The sequence below is a fragment of the Hydractinia symbiolongicarpus genome, chromosome 8 (genome assembly GCF_029227915.1).
Source record: "Hydractinia symbiolongicarpus strain clone_291-10 chromosome 8, HSymV2.1, whole genome shotgun sequence".
Taxonomy (NCBI): Eukaryota; Metazoa; Cnidaria; class Hydrozoa; order Anthoathecata; family Hydractiniidae; genus Hydractinia; species Hydractinia symbiolongicarpus.
The window spans coordinates 9,022,862-9,038,822 of record NC_079882.1 but is presented as its reverse complement, the minus strand read 5'-3'; the positions used below and the strand labels follow the sequence as shown (position 1 = coordinate 9,038,822).

General features: G+C 34.3%; 2 protein-coding genes across 5 annotated transcripts; one reads left to right on the top strand and one right to left on the bottom strand.

The window, feature by feature from the left end:
- Positions 1-872: 872 nt before the first annotated feature.
- On the bottom strand, positions 873-7,280 carry LOC130654537 (armadillo repeat-containing protein 1-like). 2 transcript variants are annotated; one of them, XM_057457147.1, is made up of 7 exons: positions 7,060-7,280; positions 2,725-2,799; positions 2,423-2,475; positions 2,052-2,277; positions 1,819-1,974; positions 1,314-1,427; positions 873-1,235 (listed from the first exon to the last, which is right to left on the bottom strand). In XM_057457147.1, the coding sequence occupies exons 1-7, from the start codon at positions 7,132-7,134 to the stop codon at positions 1,146-1,148; spliced, it is 789 nt and encodes a 262-aa protein (XP_057313130.1). In that variant the 5' UTR covers positions 7,135-7,280; the 3' UTR covers positions 873-1,145. The 2 variants fall into 2 exon arrangements, with proteins under 2 accessions (XP_057313130.1, XP_057313129.1); XM_057457146.1 differs by lacking the exon at positions 2,423-2,475 and adding an exon at positions 2,508-2,605 and having other exon boundaries at positions 7,060-7,277.
- A 103-nt stretch (positions 7,281-7,383) lies between these two features.
- LOC130654536 (mitochondrial fission regulator 1-like) lies at positions 7,384-13,224 on the top strand. 3 transcript variants are annotated; one of them, XM_057457143.1, is made up of 9 exons: positions 7,385-7,556; positions 11,151-11,330; positions 11,449-11,676; positions 11,769-11,910; positions 12,082-12,218; positions 12,292-12,398; positions 12,485-12,612; positions 12,706-12,773; positions 12,861-13,224. In XM_057457143.1, the coding sequence occupies exons 1-9, from the start codon at positions 7,425-7,427 to the stop codon at positions 12,987-12,989; spliced, it is 1,251 nt and encodes a 416-aa protein (XP_057313126.1). In that variant the 5' UTR covers positions 7,385-7,424; the 3' UTR covers positions 12,990-13,224. The 3 variants fall into 3 exon arrangements, with proteins under 3 accessions (XP_057313128.1, XP_057313126.1, XP_057313127.1); XM_057457144.1 differs by lacking the exon at positions 7,385-7,556 and adding an exon at positions 7,590-7,673; XM_057457145.1 differs by lacking the exon at positions 11,151-11,330 and having other exon boundaries at positions 7,384-7,556.
- The last annotated feature ends 2,737 nt before the right edge of the window (positions 13,225-15,961 follow it).

Sequence of the window (15,961 nt, the reverse complement as noted above, 5' to 3'; positions counted from 1 at the left end):
TGACAATGAAAAAGCTAATTTACTAGACACTTGAAAGCCTCATTAATAAAGAATTAACATCTGAAAAAGCAGTGCGCCAAAAAAAATATTTAAAAAGGAAATTTTATTGGATATTGAAAATTGTCAAATATCTTAGCTTTGCCTGCGAGGTATCAAAGTCATTTTTGTCTTTAATCTCGAGACTAATTTCTTTGTGTAATGCTATGCGAGACTTCCAGGTAACAACTGTTTACTGCCATAAACTTTTTACTTTGGAAACCTAATTTTAGGGAAGGGACAACACCAAATTTCAAAAACGCAAATATGCATGTACACAAGTTATCTAATTTTTATGGCAAAAAATTCATAACTAAGGCGTTGTGTTTAAAGGAGGTCTGGAACAAAAGTTAGACCTTGGAATGAAAATTCACCCGCTTCAATTCAAAAATGTCGAAAGACAGTTGTCTGCAGCGCTTACACACCTTAGGAATGGGACAATATCAAAACTTCATACCATACATTTTTATCATTCTAAAAAATAATAGTAGCAATACACCAAAACTTCCGATAGCAGTCACAATTGGAACCTGAATCAATGTCCGCTGTAGAGATCCACGCTATATAGCAACCTCCCGCCAAGGGCATCTTGTTTATTTGCTGACATCGAGACATCTTCGTGAAAATATGGAGTGATCTTTTACAAATTTTTTTGATATGCCCCGTCATTGATGGCTGCTTATAGTCTAATCTAGTGAGTAATGCAGGTTGGGACTTTGAAATGCGGGATAGACGTGCCAGTTTGTGGTGTCGGCTACATAGATGTTTTTTATGAGAGTTTGACCGTCCATCAACTGTTTCTGAGAAAACTGTCCACTGAGTAATGACAACAAAAAAAGAAGACAGTTTTTTATTTAAATATACAACATTTGCTGTCGAATTAAAAAACAAAATCGTTTTTACGTATTTACAATACAAGCAAACAAAGATATTGTAACATTTTTTTTTATGTGAGAGAGAAGATCAACCGAGCATTTTATCACTTCAGAAGATCAGTCTCGTAATTTAAAAATATATTTATATATTTGAAAAATAAAACTAAAGATCTTTCAAATAATTGTACGACTTCAAAGTCATACTGCAAGCTTGTCATGAGTTTAGAAAGATGTTTACCAATATAACGAGCTACTGATAAAGCTAGAAACTCCGCTAAACCAACCGCCTCCACCATTATCTTTTTCACCATGCTTAGAAATAGCCTAAACAAAGACAGATAATAAATGTCAGCCAAAAGGATTTTTAGTTACTGCGAAACATAAAAATTAGACACCACTCACTGTTTTAGACGTTTCGACTGGGTCTTCTTCTGGCAAATAGTCAGGGTAATCTGTTTCGGTTTGTCGTTTTTCTTCGCCTGGAATACTCGGATGGCGTCCAAACGATAGAACAACCTATAGAATAGTACAGTGGTAATATTTTGTTTATGGAACACCAAACACTTACTTTATCTGAAAAAAATCGTTTTGTTTCTACAGTGGACAATGGAAGTTGGCATGTATTCAGGCTGAAGTGGTTATGATTGTAAAAGTTTCTTCATTCTTATAACAAATGGAGCTGTATTCTTGGTAAGCAACTGTAGGGGTTGGGGTTGGTATTTTTTCAAATTTTTAGTTGGGAGGGGCTTAAATGCTACCCATGCCCACCTACGAAGGTTACCAATTGTAGGGAATTTGCGCAGGATGTTGGGCGTCTCACGTCTGTACTTTATATTTCGTTTTGCGATAGCATGCTTCCATACACGGACAGTTACATGCGAGCAAAACTTTTATGAATTCAAGTTACCTCTTCACCGGATTGGTTTCGGATTACTTGTTCTGCTGTTAATATTTTAGTTTTTTCAACTGCTTTACACAACATTTCTCCACTCACTGTTTGTACCACGCGTACCATACACCTGTGTTTTGTCATATTAAATGTAAAACTGACCACACCACGAACCTAAACAACAGAACAAAGTTGAGCAAAGGTGACATATAAAAGCATGTATCTCATTTTCCATCTAGAGTTCAGTATACCTGTAATAATGCTTCTTCACACATTTTTTTTGTTGATTCATCATGAAGGCCAGTGATTTGCAACACAATAAGTTTAGCTTTTTTATTTGAAGAGCCAACAAAGAATTTTTGAGACGTGGGAGCGACGGTATGTACACGGGCTTGTTTTGATTTACGAACAGTGGGAAGATGAAGTTGGTTGTGTAGAGAGGTTGCTCGTCTTTTTATATCTGGGATATCTATGAATCTAAATAAAACAGAAAGAGCGACATGTCATAGCGTAAAAATAGTAGGCACACTCTTATTAGAAGAACCTTCCGGGCACTACATTACAAGGTTGTTCAAACAAACAATAACAAAACAACAATATTTTTCAAAAAAATAAAACAAACTCCTTCAAATGTCGTAAACGCCTTGTTTTTCTCGCATCATTCTGCACCACATCCTAAAACAAACAAATAATTGGATGAAGCATACCTGTTCCCTTGCATTAAACTTTTTAAAGATTCTATCATTCCCACTTCATTCAGCATCACTTTTCTATTGGGAGCATGTTCTGCTAGTAGCTGCAGTGTCTAAACAATAACTTTTGGCATGACATATTGTGCTTGACCTGACTACAATGATTCAAATAAGTATTTGATGCTAATAGCAACTTAGCAATATTTGGTAAAATATTTTGCAGCTTTTTTACCTTTAGAACCAGGAGTACAACTTCACTATCTGTGTTGTCCAGGAACAGTACCAAACCTGGCAAACATCCTTGGTCCTAAATAATTTGCATAAAAAAATTATTAGAACTATCAAAGAGAAAAAATCGCCTTTGACAATAACTCTTGTAAGCATAAGAGTTATTATCAAAGGTGAGCAACAGGAAGTTTTACATGTATATATTGTCTTCAGGTCTCTTAGAGGGGTTTGAAAATTAAAAACATTTTTAAAAATTTTAAGTTGAAATCCTATAAAACTATATATATTGTGAATTATATATATTCTGAAAGTATAATTTAGAACGGTGTCTAGAAATGATCATAAGTAATACACTAAAAAAATTTAACGCTCTAAAAATAGTCGAAATTGAGAGCTAATTTTTCAAATTCCGTAGTATATATAGCATACATATTTCTTTGTTTTATCTGTTATGGTACCTGGTGGACTCCTTATATCAGTGTACCTTTCCTTGTTACAGTTAGGACACAATGCAGGAATGTGAGGCAAAATTTGCACATTTTCACTTTTTCTTATTATTTAAGCATCATTGTACCAAGATCTTTTTTTTCAAACAAAGTTTATTCGTTATTCCTAAGATAGTAGTTTGTCCAATCACTGCTTTTGGGCCATCAAAACTACTTTAGTTGATTTTTTGTGTGTTTTCCTTCGCCCTGTAACTTGTGGCATCATTATGGTCATTTGAAAACAAATTTTGCAAAAACCTGCATCCCTTGCTTTTAAATATTATATAAATAAAATATATTTTTAGGTTGTAGTGAGGAATGCTTTATCTCAGAATCCTGCAAGAAAAACACAGAGTTTATGCCACATTACTTTGTTATAAAAACAAGAATTGTGTGGTCTAAATATGCCTTTCCTAGCGACAGAAGCGTTAACGAGGGTGCCGACTGGCCAAAACGCGGCAAAAAGCATGAGGGCTGTTGGACGACTTCTGGCATTTTAAGAAAACCCTTAACATTTCGCCCGCAGAAATCAAACCGAAACAACATTTTTTTAAACATTTATTACCTTATTAGCTGGTGACATTTATTATTCAGAGTAACCCTTTTAAAAAAGGGTTACTCTGATTTTTTTTACATAATTAGTTACGAAAGGTTATTTTTATATATCACCATTTTTAAGATTTCGGATTTTATCCGAATTCTTATTGAAACCGGCCGATTTTCCTCCTTTTTCTTTTTTTTCTTCGTCCGGAAATTTGATCAAAGTGCCATCGATGCCGTTTTCGTTGTTGGGGCAACGTCTTGTAATGACGTATAATGCAACCAATCAGGTTCGAGTATTTGTTGTGACGGAAAGGACCACCTGTCAGGTTCAGGCCAGCTTGCTTTGCGTGGAAGAATAATCCCTGGGGTTGTACCCAAAATATATCTCAATTGTTGAACGATTATAGTTCACACAAAATTATAGTAATGAAAGTATTAAATAACGTTACATTTACGGTAAAAAGGCTATTTCATTCACACAGGACGCTAGTAGTTTGTATTTCTACTTCCTTTACTCTCCTTATGTGTTACCCCCTTGTCATAAAAGCAGAATATACCAACGTAAACATAAAGTTTGTTTTCATGATGGCGTTTTTAGCGAGAAAAATACGGGCATTTCTGTCAGGTGATGTTCTGATCTGATAAGCTTTTCTGAGTAAAATCGTCACATGAGTGATATTCAGCTAGCTTCTTTATTTCCACTCACCACTCACAAGCTAAGCCGAGCTAACAAGTAGCTTTTTAGAGGAAGATGTTTTTCAGGTTATATATTTATTTTCCATCTTTCTCTAGCAATCCACCATGCAACTTTTTGTTGAGCATCATTTGACGTTGTAAAAATGTTGTACAATATGTGGATGTACTTTGAAAGTGGCAAAATTAAGGACTTCAATAGTGAAGCTGATATGATACTGAAAATGGAAAAGTATGCAACCACTTGCATGTTAGATAAGAAGAACTTTACTGGAATTTTGAAGTTATTATGACAGTTCCATGGAACCCTTAACAATGAAGAAATATCTTCCGTATTCCGTTTGCTGTAAGGTGGAACATTAATTAATACCCATATCCAAAAGTTTTTTAAAGCGCTTTTTGAGATATGGCGTACATGTCGAATACAGCAATGTGAAGTTAATCTTCAAATTACATCTTGTGTGCTTTTTATCAAATATGAAGTGCTATTTGGAATAAGGTACAACATAAGTCCTTGTTCTTCAATCATAATTTAATACCATTGTTGAATTCATCCAATAGTTCCACATGCATATTCCAATACCATGGCAATGCAATAGCGATGGAAATAGCTTCATTAAAACTGAACAAGCAGTCAATGTTTCACTGTTAAATTTGGACAAGCTTTAGTTTCATACACCAGTATGAACACAAAATGGTGTTGACAACTGTCGATCTCGTATGTTGGAATTTGTTCCGTCATGTTGCAGGAAAGAAGTGCGTTTTTAGATCAATGTTGCGAACACTGATTTACATGGTTGTACGCTGTCGTATCGTCGACGTAACTTGGAAAAAATGAACTAAAAATGAACAGCCACTATATACTCTCAGTAAATGCTTAATCGATACTAAATAAATTAACAATCAACTACTAAATGTTTTGCTTGTTTCAAATGTATGAGCTAAAGCCTACATTGTCATCCCGATGGCAAATTTCACCCTCTTAATATTTTCCCTCTATATGATAATTGAAAAAAAAGGTTTATTAAATATATTTTGTACACTCAGCATATAATGTTCTGAAGTTCTCATTTCATAGAAATATGTATGAATATATAGTGAAGATGTAATTTAGGACAGGCTAAGACCTCACACACTTATTGGCCATATTCAAGAACATTTTTGACTTTAACATAAAAAATGTACAGAAGGTTCGATGGAACGCAAGCTACGAATCCGAAATCTTTAAGCCTGCAAGGGCTTTTTATTTTCTGTTATAACATACTTGTCACGATTTTATAGCTAACATACTACTATCTTTCACCAAAAATATTCAGCCTCAACAATTCCCCTCTAAATTACAATCTATATACAATTAATTGGTTCTGAATGTAGTTTAAGTCTACGCCTTTGCAAAATTGTGCAGAAAGATATGACGTAATTATTAAAGAGAAATGTTAATAACAACAAAGATGGTGCATATGTAGAAATTTAAGACGATCTTCATTTTGCTACACTGCATGAGCTTTAACTTTCAATAGCATTTTCGTTTTTGCTTACAATTTTCAGACATGCTTGGTAAACCATGCAGCCATGATATGGTGTGCAGAAATATTTTTATTTGGAATATTTTTCTTTTAACAGTGTTCAATGCAGCAGGGGATGCTAACAAAGAATCTTTTGAAAAAACAAAAAGCTGTTTTTTAAAAAAAATAAGAATGAACCAAAAATCTCTGCACGCTGTTTTAAAAGGGCTAACCCATGGTTTATTTAAAAAAAGCTGGTGAAAAATAACAAGATTGTAAAAAGTTGGAGTTCGCAGAAGCTGATTTTTTCCCTGTTTATGATATATACATTTTTAAGTAGAAATTTTTGCTGACCCAAAAATCATTTTATTATGTATTAAGGCCTATATTTTTAGGAAATAGTAAAAAAATGGTATAAATAAAACACTGAGTAAATAATTGAGCTTGGACAGCTAAAAAAGGGTTACTGCAACCTTAAATTTTAGAGAGTTTAAATTATATATATAGGGCCACCCTGAAAAATATAATTGGTTAACGTCACTGACCGACTCACTTTGAAAGGCGAAAGTCGAGGCAGGGAGTCAGTAAATTTGTAAAAAATAAACCAAAAAATCCACAAACAATCTTCGACACTCAACAAAATCCACCATTTACCTTTTCAGCGGTCCTCCAAATTACGGTCGTTACGTCTAAAATGTTATTACGATAAGAGACTGCACAGCGCTACTCAGTGCTATATTTTCCTGCTTCGTATTTATATGGCAATACAAGCGAAAACCAGGGAAACGCCGCTGACTGACAAAAATCGAACTTGGAACCGAGGCTAAAAATACAGCTGGCGCACATTTAAAAAGAATAACAAAATATGGCGGCAAAATATAGTATTTTTCGGGAAAAATTTTATCCGACCGACAGACCGCCGACTCACTTTTGTAATTAGAAATAACGCTAACCAAACATATTTTCGACGGTGGCCTAGCGAGGATCTGCTTCAGCTATTTTTATGACAAACCTGTACACTGTAGAATGATAGATCTAATAATCTGTGTAGATAACAACTTTACATACCAATTCAGTTTATCATTTTAAAAATATAACATTATGGCTACTGACCTTGACTATTGTCTCTCTATTTTCTACTTTTTGAGCCAGAGAATTTAAATGTTTTACAACAGCTAAAGCATCCATTAAGTCATGGGGAAATATGTGTTAAATTTGAAAGTCTTGCTACGACACAGAGCTGACCGATTCTGCCTATATGTTTTGATAATCTTGTCTTTGATTTCTGGTTGATCTCTCTGCCAAAATTTGTACTGACATTTGCTTCGCCTATTCAGAAACCGTTATTTGTAGGGGAAACTGCTTTTACTTACCATAACAAAACAAGTTAAAACGGTTAAAAAATATTTAAAGGTAAGCGTGACCATGGTAAGGTCAAGTTCAATTTTTACGGGCAACTGAGTCAACAACATGAAAAAATGGATCCTGGGGAAGAAGACGAAAACCCCAAGAATACCATTTCACGAATAATAACTGGCCCAATAGAGTTTGTTAAAAGTTTAATCCCATCATGCACTAACAATGACGAAGAGGTTAAAGCAGTGGAGAAGGTGATATTATTTTTAATTTAAAAATCATAACTGAAAAATTGAGACATCAATATAAAGAAGAAAGGGTTGCATGCAGAGAGTGCTCTCTATTAAAAGCTTAGCAGGCGAAAAATTGTAGTGAGTCTTATTCTGAAAAGATGCTTTGAGACATTGCAAGTCGAACAAGTACCTTTTCTTAAATAGCATTTTTGGTTTTTTAATAGAAGTGATGAATATATGCAACTCTATTAGGGGTCGTCTACAAATTTCGTATGATATTTTATACGAATATATACGAATTTAATTGCTTTTAATTCGTATAAAAATCGTATACAATTCGTATAGTGTTAAATAGTTATACGATTTTTAAAAAATCTAATACGAATTTTATACGATTGTCATACAAATTATATTCTCTTTTATACGATTTTCATCCGAATTTTCATACGAATTATATTCTCTTTTATACCATTTTCATACGAATTTTCATACGAATTTTATTCTCTTTCATACGAATTGACATACGAATTATACTCTTTTATTTATACAAATTTTCATACGAATTATATTTCTTTTTTAAACTTTTAAAATGCGATCTAAAAAAACATTTCTGTCGCCGTTTTTCGTTTTCAAACTTTTAAAATGCGATCTAAAAAAACATTTCTGTTGCCGTTTTTCGTTTTCAAACTTTTAAAATTTGATCTAAATAAACATTTCTATCGCCGTTTTTCGTTTTTAAACTTTTAAAAAGCAATCTATAAAAGCTTTTCTATAGCGGTTTTTCGTTTTTAAACTTTTAAAATGCGATCTAAAAAAACATTTTGTGACGTGCCTACAATATTGCTACAATTATCCATAAAAAATATGGCTTTTCACTTCCCCTCTGTGTCATTTAATGTTGAAAAATGCCCTTTGGGGCTGAGCTGTATGAATGATTACACATGACCACATCAAAATTTATATAAACATCAATTGCCAACCGATGATCAATTGATCATCAGTTAAGGCAAGAAGTACTATCTGTAGAATATAAGCTATGTTCTTTCCCTGATTTTATTATAATTTTGGTCCTTGGTTTTTCGTCTTAAGTTGCCGGAGCCAACATTTTTTGTGGATAATTGTAGCTAGAACTAGCTATATTGTAAAATTATCTCACTCACTGTAAAGTATACAGCTAGCTAGAAAATCTGTCAAAAAGGAATTTTTTATGCTAGCATGTCGCTTGTTTTATGCTAGTTAAATTGGTATTTTTGTGGTAGCTAACTTTAGGTGTGAGTGAGGCTAACAATTGGTTCATTACATGTAAAAGATAGTGAAATACTATAGTTGCCCTAGCTATACATGCCCTTTTTTTGTTTTCTTTAAAATGACCTTGCATCAGTAGTTTAAACCCTTGAGTTGAAAGCGTAATGTATCATAAAAATATACCACAAAAATGATGTACCACAAAAACCGAAAGAATAATAGGTACCCTGATTTCTAAGCAAACAGTTCTGCCATCAATATAGTAGCAAAAAAACTAATCAATGCCAATTATGTTTCAATTCCACAGTTTTGGAATTTTTTCTTAAATAAAATCTATTCATAATCTGGGTTATAACATCAAATTTTTAAAAAAAGGAAACAAAAAATGACTGGCATATTTAGATTTATCAGCAAAAATTATATAAGATGGGAATTTTTAAATACCATTATGATTATTAGAACAGGACTTATTGTTATTTAAAGTTTTTAAATTTTATAAGAGTTTGACCGTATTATTCAACTGCAGTGAAACATTTTCACTGCAGTTGATTTGTGTGGTCATTACTTCACAAAGCATCAAATGTTTGTCTACTAATAGATGCAGCTGTATGTAGGGTATGAGCTTGAAATTTTTTAAGTTTCTATATGCTGAATTCAAATTGTGGGTCATGTTAAAATTGAGTTTTAGGCATTTTAACCTGAATCCGAGAATTGTATGATCAGGGCCCAACGACAAAAGGGTTGTCACACTTAGCGAATTTTGCCCGTTAACATTTGCCTCCCCTACCCACCACCACCTTAGCAGATTTATTTTTACAGATTACATCATTGTAACCCATGTGTCGACATGATTGCCAGATACATATCATCTCAGGAATAATAATTTGTAAAAAAAGGGGGCAAGGCATATGTGTTACGCTTCAATCTTTTTATCAACATAGTTCCGACTATGTATATTGATCAAAGTTTCAGTGTTATTTTCAATGAATTAAAAGTTTGAACTTACTCAAAGCAGACTTATTTGCAACACGAACTTTTCTCAATGGTGCTTTCAAAGACAACTTCTTGTGTTTTGCCATACTTTTCCATGATGCTCTTTTGTTCAAACAGTTAGTCGCTTTCTTAGGGAGAAAGCATTGTATGTAAATTTTATAATGTCTTAACTGTCTTGGTTTCTCAGTAAAAACAAACATGTTAAGAGAGAATATTGTATTATAAAATAACTTGTAACATATACAACATCATCCGCATGGTAAGCAATTTATAAATTTAGGGAATGGATTGGGATTCACATTAAGAAAAGTAATTAATGCAAGGCAGGATAGATAATGTATGCTGCCAGTAGTCATAACATGACCATAACACTAAAATGCTTGCTCAAGGCGAAGAGGGTAATTACTAACAGAGTATGCGCGTTTCGGCTACCACATAATAAGGTTAGGATTCATAATTGAGTGAGTAAATAATAAAATCAACAGCACACAAATCTGTCCAAATTTTTGGCTGACATAGAAAACCGACCCTAGTGGGAATAGGAATACACCATTGCTCCCACTATTGGACACAAACCTTAATAACAATGATTGTGCAAGAAGACTGTGCAGCAGAGCAATAGTGCAGCCATATTTATCGATGCTCAGGTGATAATCAATTGACGACTGGGTGATGTGAGCCAATCCAACGGCTTGATTGTCTGCCTTTAGTGTTTGGCTAGTTTGTTATAGCTTGTCAAGTTGTTGCATGAGTTAAATTCAGCGAGTGTCATTAATTTGGCAGCACATAAGGGAAAGAAAATATTCTTAGTCCAATTCTACCTTTAAATTTGAAGAGTTCTTGTCTTTCATAGCTCTTACAGTTCTTTATGGCTCAAAAATATAGACTGACACATGTGCCTGTATTAATTTGTTTCATTAAGCAAAGCAATTCAGAGAGCATAAAATCTGAAGCTTAAAAGCAGGCAATACTCAAAGCAGGTATTAGCCACTATGGCCACCATATGGGTTTACTGAATGAAAGGTGCCTCATTCTCCAACCTTTCCAAATTAGCGTACTAGGCCAGAGCCAAAATAGCGCATAATCCTTCTAAAGGAAATTTTCAAAACCTATTAATGAGTTAAGAGAAAATTTTGTTACTAAAGGAAATACTAAAGGAAATTATTATTATTTCTACGAAGAATAAACATATTTAAAAGAACTGAAGTTTATTTATTCGAAATTTCATGTGTTTCATCATATAAAACTTCCTTCGAATCTGAACCATTCATCCATTCAAGTTTTATTTCCTTGCCTTTGCTAAGATGTGTGTTTTTGATTGGTTAAAATCTTACCATCAATTTGTTGTGGCTGTAAATATAAATTTATATAATTTAGGTTGGTGACAAGCTTCGCAAAAAACGAATGAAAACTAAGCGCCGAAGTAGCGCCATACATAAACGAGAATATTCCAGTCATGTTAGTTTGAAGACGAAACGTATGGGAAGTAATCGCAGTGTTGTCAGATATATTGGAAGCAATGTACCTATCGCACCGTCGAAAAGAGAATATTTAGAGGTGGGGTATTTAAGTTATGCAAGTCTAAACCAGCAAATTATATATAAGTACATACTCAATTTAACACCTTTTTATACCTTATACCATAACTTAATAACTATAATATTTTGTTTTGTAGCTTATTGATCACTCGCGCAAGGCTTTTATGTCACATGCATCCACATTTATATCAGCTAACTTGGATCAGATGAGACAACATGTGGATCATGTGAAGTATCATGTGGTCCCTACTTTGGCAGACTTGGGACAATTGGTTTGGGAGGATGGTTTTGATGAAGAAGACGTTGTAGAGGAAAATGACCAACTCACAGAATGTGAAGAAGAAGCTGAAGATGAAAAATCAAATGTATGATGCTCCTTAAATTTTTTTTTTAATTTGATAAGTGCATAAAAATTTTGCATTGTTTGTGAAGATGCTATACTTTTGTTGCGTTTTAGAAAGAGGATTCCATCAGCATACCCCAATCGTCAAAACCAACAAATGAAACCAATAGCACCGAAGATAAAAAAATTTCCCATCTTGAAGACGAACTGGCAAAACTTAGAGCTCAAATTGCAATGATCGTATCAACACAAGGAGGTTGGTTATATATTATGCTGTGCTCAGAGTAGCTTTTTGTTTACTGAAATTTTAGTGAGTTTTTATTGGCTTGCATAAACGATAACAAGCTAAAAATAATACAGCATCCAGTGCAAAAGTTATTTCGGAAATTGTGACAACATTGTAGCGTTTTTACTCTTTTATTTGTAGGTGCATCTACAACTACTGGACCCACACAACCAACTCCTGTAGCTGTTGTACCACCAACAGCAGTTGCCCCTCCACCACCACCGCCGCCGCCACCACTACCTCCACCACAAACGTTAGCTGCGACGCCAAATACCCAGGTACTTGCTTTTGATATGTATAAAGTAGTTTCTATCATACGCAACATTTATGCAATTTACTACCTTTTTATAGAAATTAGTAAAAAGAAAAAAAAGCGAGGAGGAAAAACAATACCCTGTCATGGACGATCTTTTAAAAGGATTGTCAACTGTCAAATTAAAAACAGTCGACATCAGCAGGTAGCTATCATAAAGAGGATAAAATGTTTGGTGAAACCTCTCCTTTTAAGCTCATTGTAAAGAAACGAAATAATTTTTATTTTTAGATCGCCAGGCGGTACTCCATTAAAGAGGAACGTCCAACCTCGTGCAGATTCAACAAATCCTGCTGACATCATTGCCAGAGCTTTGCGAGAAAAATTTCAGAAATCAAGATTATGTTATGATTCGCCAGGTAGTTTTTTTATAATCAAAAAAAAAATGGTAAAGAAATTCTCCTCTGTCATGCTTTGATTTAATCAAAAAGGCATTGTTTTTTTTTTTTTAGAAAAAGATGGAAGTCCACAGTCTGGCTTTACTCCTTCTCCTGTCAGGAAACATAAAAAATCACCCAAGGTATTTTTCATCTCAACAAAGTTGCTCATTTAAATTATGTCAGAAGTGTGTATATGGTGGTACTACGTTCTTTTATCATCTTTTTAGGTCCATTCAACCTTGGTGAGACCAGTACCTCGACCTAGGCCTAAGCCGAGGACTAAAAAGCGTATATCGAAAACTGAAAAGAGTGAAGGAAACAAGGATAACCATACGACGAACATTTCGTTCACTTAAACAACTTTTAAAAATTTAACGTCAGCTTTTCATCGAGTTTTTTTCGATGTTTTAAAAGTGCATGTCGTCCTCTTCTTTTCTACACGTTAGAAACGGATGCAACCTTGCACTCAAGATATAACAGTTCAACATACAAGTGTTTACGTGAACAGCACTGTTACGAGTATATGTTTTTATAGAATTGTTTTTGTTTGTGTACATTTTGTAAAATTAACAAATGTGATAAATAACTATATTTATCTGACTTTTCTGTCCAGTGTTAAGCTTGACTCGAGTTTCTTCAACAGCATTGGTTTCTTTAGCTCTATCTTGGTGCGTTTCTTCAACAACCGCGATGTGTTTCAAACACCATGTTAGTGCGTTCAGCCCTCGAAATTAGCCCCAAAACCCGTCGACAATAAATTGTCGACGACATAGTCGTTTGCAGCGGCAATTCCTCGGCAATAATTTGCCGACACAGAGTGAAGCGGAAGCGTCGGCAATTTTGAAAATATTATTTTTTGAAGCTTTGTTAGTCTTACTTACCCTTCAAATATCAGTCTTTTTCAAGAGAGGCGTGCAATCGCACGCGCACGCCTTGCACACTCCTAAATGATTTCAGGCGTGTGATTAATCGCACGCCTGAAGAATAGAGTTTTCAATATCAACCTATAAAATCCATTTTGTAGCGTGCGATGGCAACCCTTGAAATAGTTTTTGGAGACTAGTCAAACAAAATTTCCGCCACATTTCGTCGGACAAAACGTCTGATAGATTTCCGTCTTGGTCGAAAACTTTTAGTCTTAGAATTATTGAATAGTCCTGGTTCCTTTAATCCACGAGCAAGCCTATTCATAGCCAACCTGTCTAGCTAATCCTAGCTAATTCACCGACTCCTGACTTTGTTAAAAGAACTACGTAAACATAAATCTCTTTTGCCTGGCCCCTTCGTCGTTGGTAACCAGGCCTTACCCAAGAAATCAAGCCATGCGATTCTTAACTAGGTGAACGCCGACGGAGCACGGATGAATTAAGTCTGCAAAACTGCACTTACAGGCAGAATAGACATTTTATCGTGGATTTAATTGTAGATAATTTCTTCATTTGACAAAGCAATTGGAAACCATAGCAGGCCCGAATTTAATGGATTTTCTTTATGCCGCAAGTCTTATTCAAACAATTTTAAAAACGAAACCCACGTGTACGATGGTACGATGGCCCCTATGGCTCACTTCTCTTCTCAATCAAAACACTTCTCTTCTTAGTCAAAACACTTCTCTTCTGTATAACAACACTTCTCTTCTGTATAACAACACTTCTCTTCTGTATAAAAACACTTCTCTTCTGTATAAAAAACTTCTCTACTTTGATACCCAAAGTTCTCTTCCGTTCGAAACACTTCTCTTCTAAGTGCGAAACACTTCTCTTCCATAAGCTTGAAAATTTCCCAGACTGAATCTGGTCCTTAATATATGAATTTATCCAGATCTTGTTTATGAATAAATGGCACACCCCTGGCCCTGCACATAGGAAATTTTGAACCCAGTAAAGTTTGCATAAATTCTTACGGCATATTAACGTTTCTACAAAATTAGATTTTTCGCGGGAAAAAAAGCGAAATTTCAAGCTATATTCTTATACGGTCAAGAAGCGTAATACGAGATTGCTTTATTTTTATCTAGTTTCCACTAACTTTGAACTTTTATAATTGCGATTCGGCGAAACTAGAACGTTTTGCGGCTTACAATTGACCCTACTTTATCCGGGAATAAACATTGATTGTGATGTCTCTTAGGAACAGAACTCGTGGTTTACAAAAACCAAGATATTTTTTTTGCAGCAATGTTGGGAAAAGAACTCGTGGTTTTGAAAAAACAAGATATATATTTCTAAAATCTAAGTATTTTACATTGTTACAGGTGTTGTATTACATATATATCTTTTGACTGCATAAATCAAGTCAATATAATAATCAATAGCTTCATGAGCTGTATCTGGCTTAAAGGTTCCCCACCGCTAAAAATCAAGTTGAGCTCATATTAAAGATCTTTGAAAGTTGTCTATAAATCTTTTTTTATTTTTTTGAAAAATCTTTATCCGTTCTCGAGATATTTGTCTTAAAAGTAGCGCTAATTATGCGAAATTATGACATCATGAGTATACATTGAGCATAATTATGGTAACTAAATAAAAAAATTATGTAAAATGTTCAAAACCCTTCAAAGTGAATGGCCAGAAAATCTTTTTAACTCTATATGGCTTTTCAAAAATGTTAAATTAACTCCCTTGCAGACATCATGCATAATTATTGAATTTTCTTAGTCCAAATTCTAAAGAACCAATCAAGAATTTTTTAAAAAAATGTTTAAATTCCTAGACAACCTTTCAAGCTCTTTCAAATGAGCTCAACTTGATTTTTCACGGGAGGTAACCTTTAAGTTTGGAGAAACCCTCCATTGCAAGAACTGTTTCCGCAAAATTCAGGCTCATTATCGTGATCTGGTACAGATAGTTCGCTAAATTCTTCTAGCTCATTAAGATCTAAAGTTTTTTTTAAAAGACTCGCAACAATATAATTCTGGAACAAAGTACAATGTATCAGGCCTTCCACGGGGAGCAGTAGCACCTTTGCTTGGTGCTAACAGATGTTGATTCCAACAGATCGCAAATTCATTAAGGTTTTTCTGATCAAATCCATAAAGCAGTAGCGTACACATTCGGCAATGAGTACTTCACCAGCATCTAAAAATCCTAAGTGCAAGTTCCCTAAAAATAACCTCCACCAACTTGGTCTGTTTTTTGAAAGTTGTGACCAAAAAAACTCACTTCTTTGTTTAGCTGTTGGTGTACCAACAATAAAACTGCCAGTGCCAGCATATTCGTCATTATGCTGAGATCTTAATGCAATCTCAACAGCTTCCAAAATACAGTTTTCAGTACCAGCATCAGACCTTATTCTTGTTGAAAAAATATGTCACATGGCGAGGGGACTG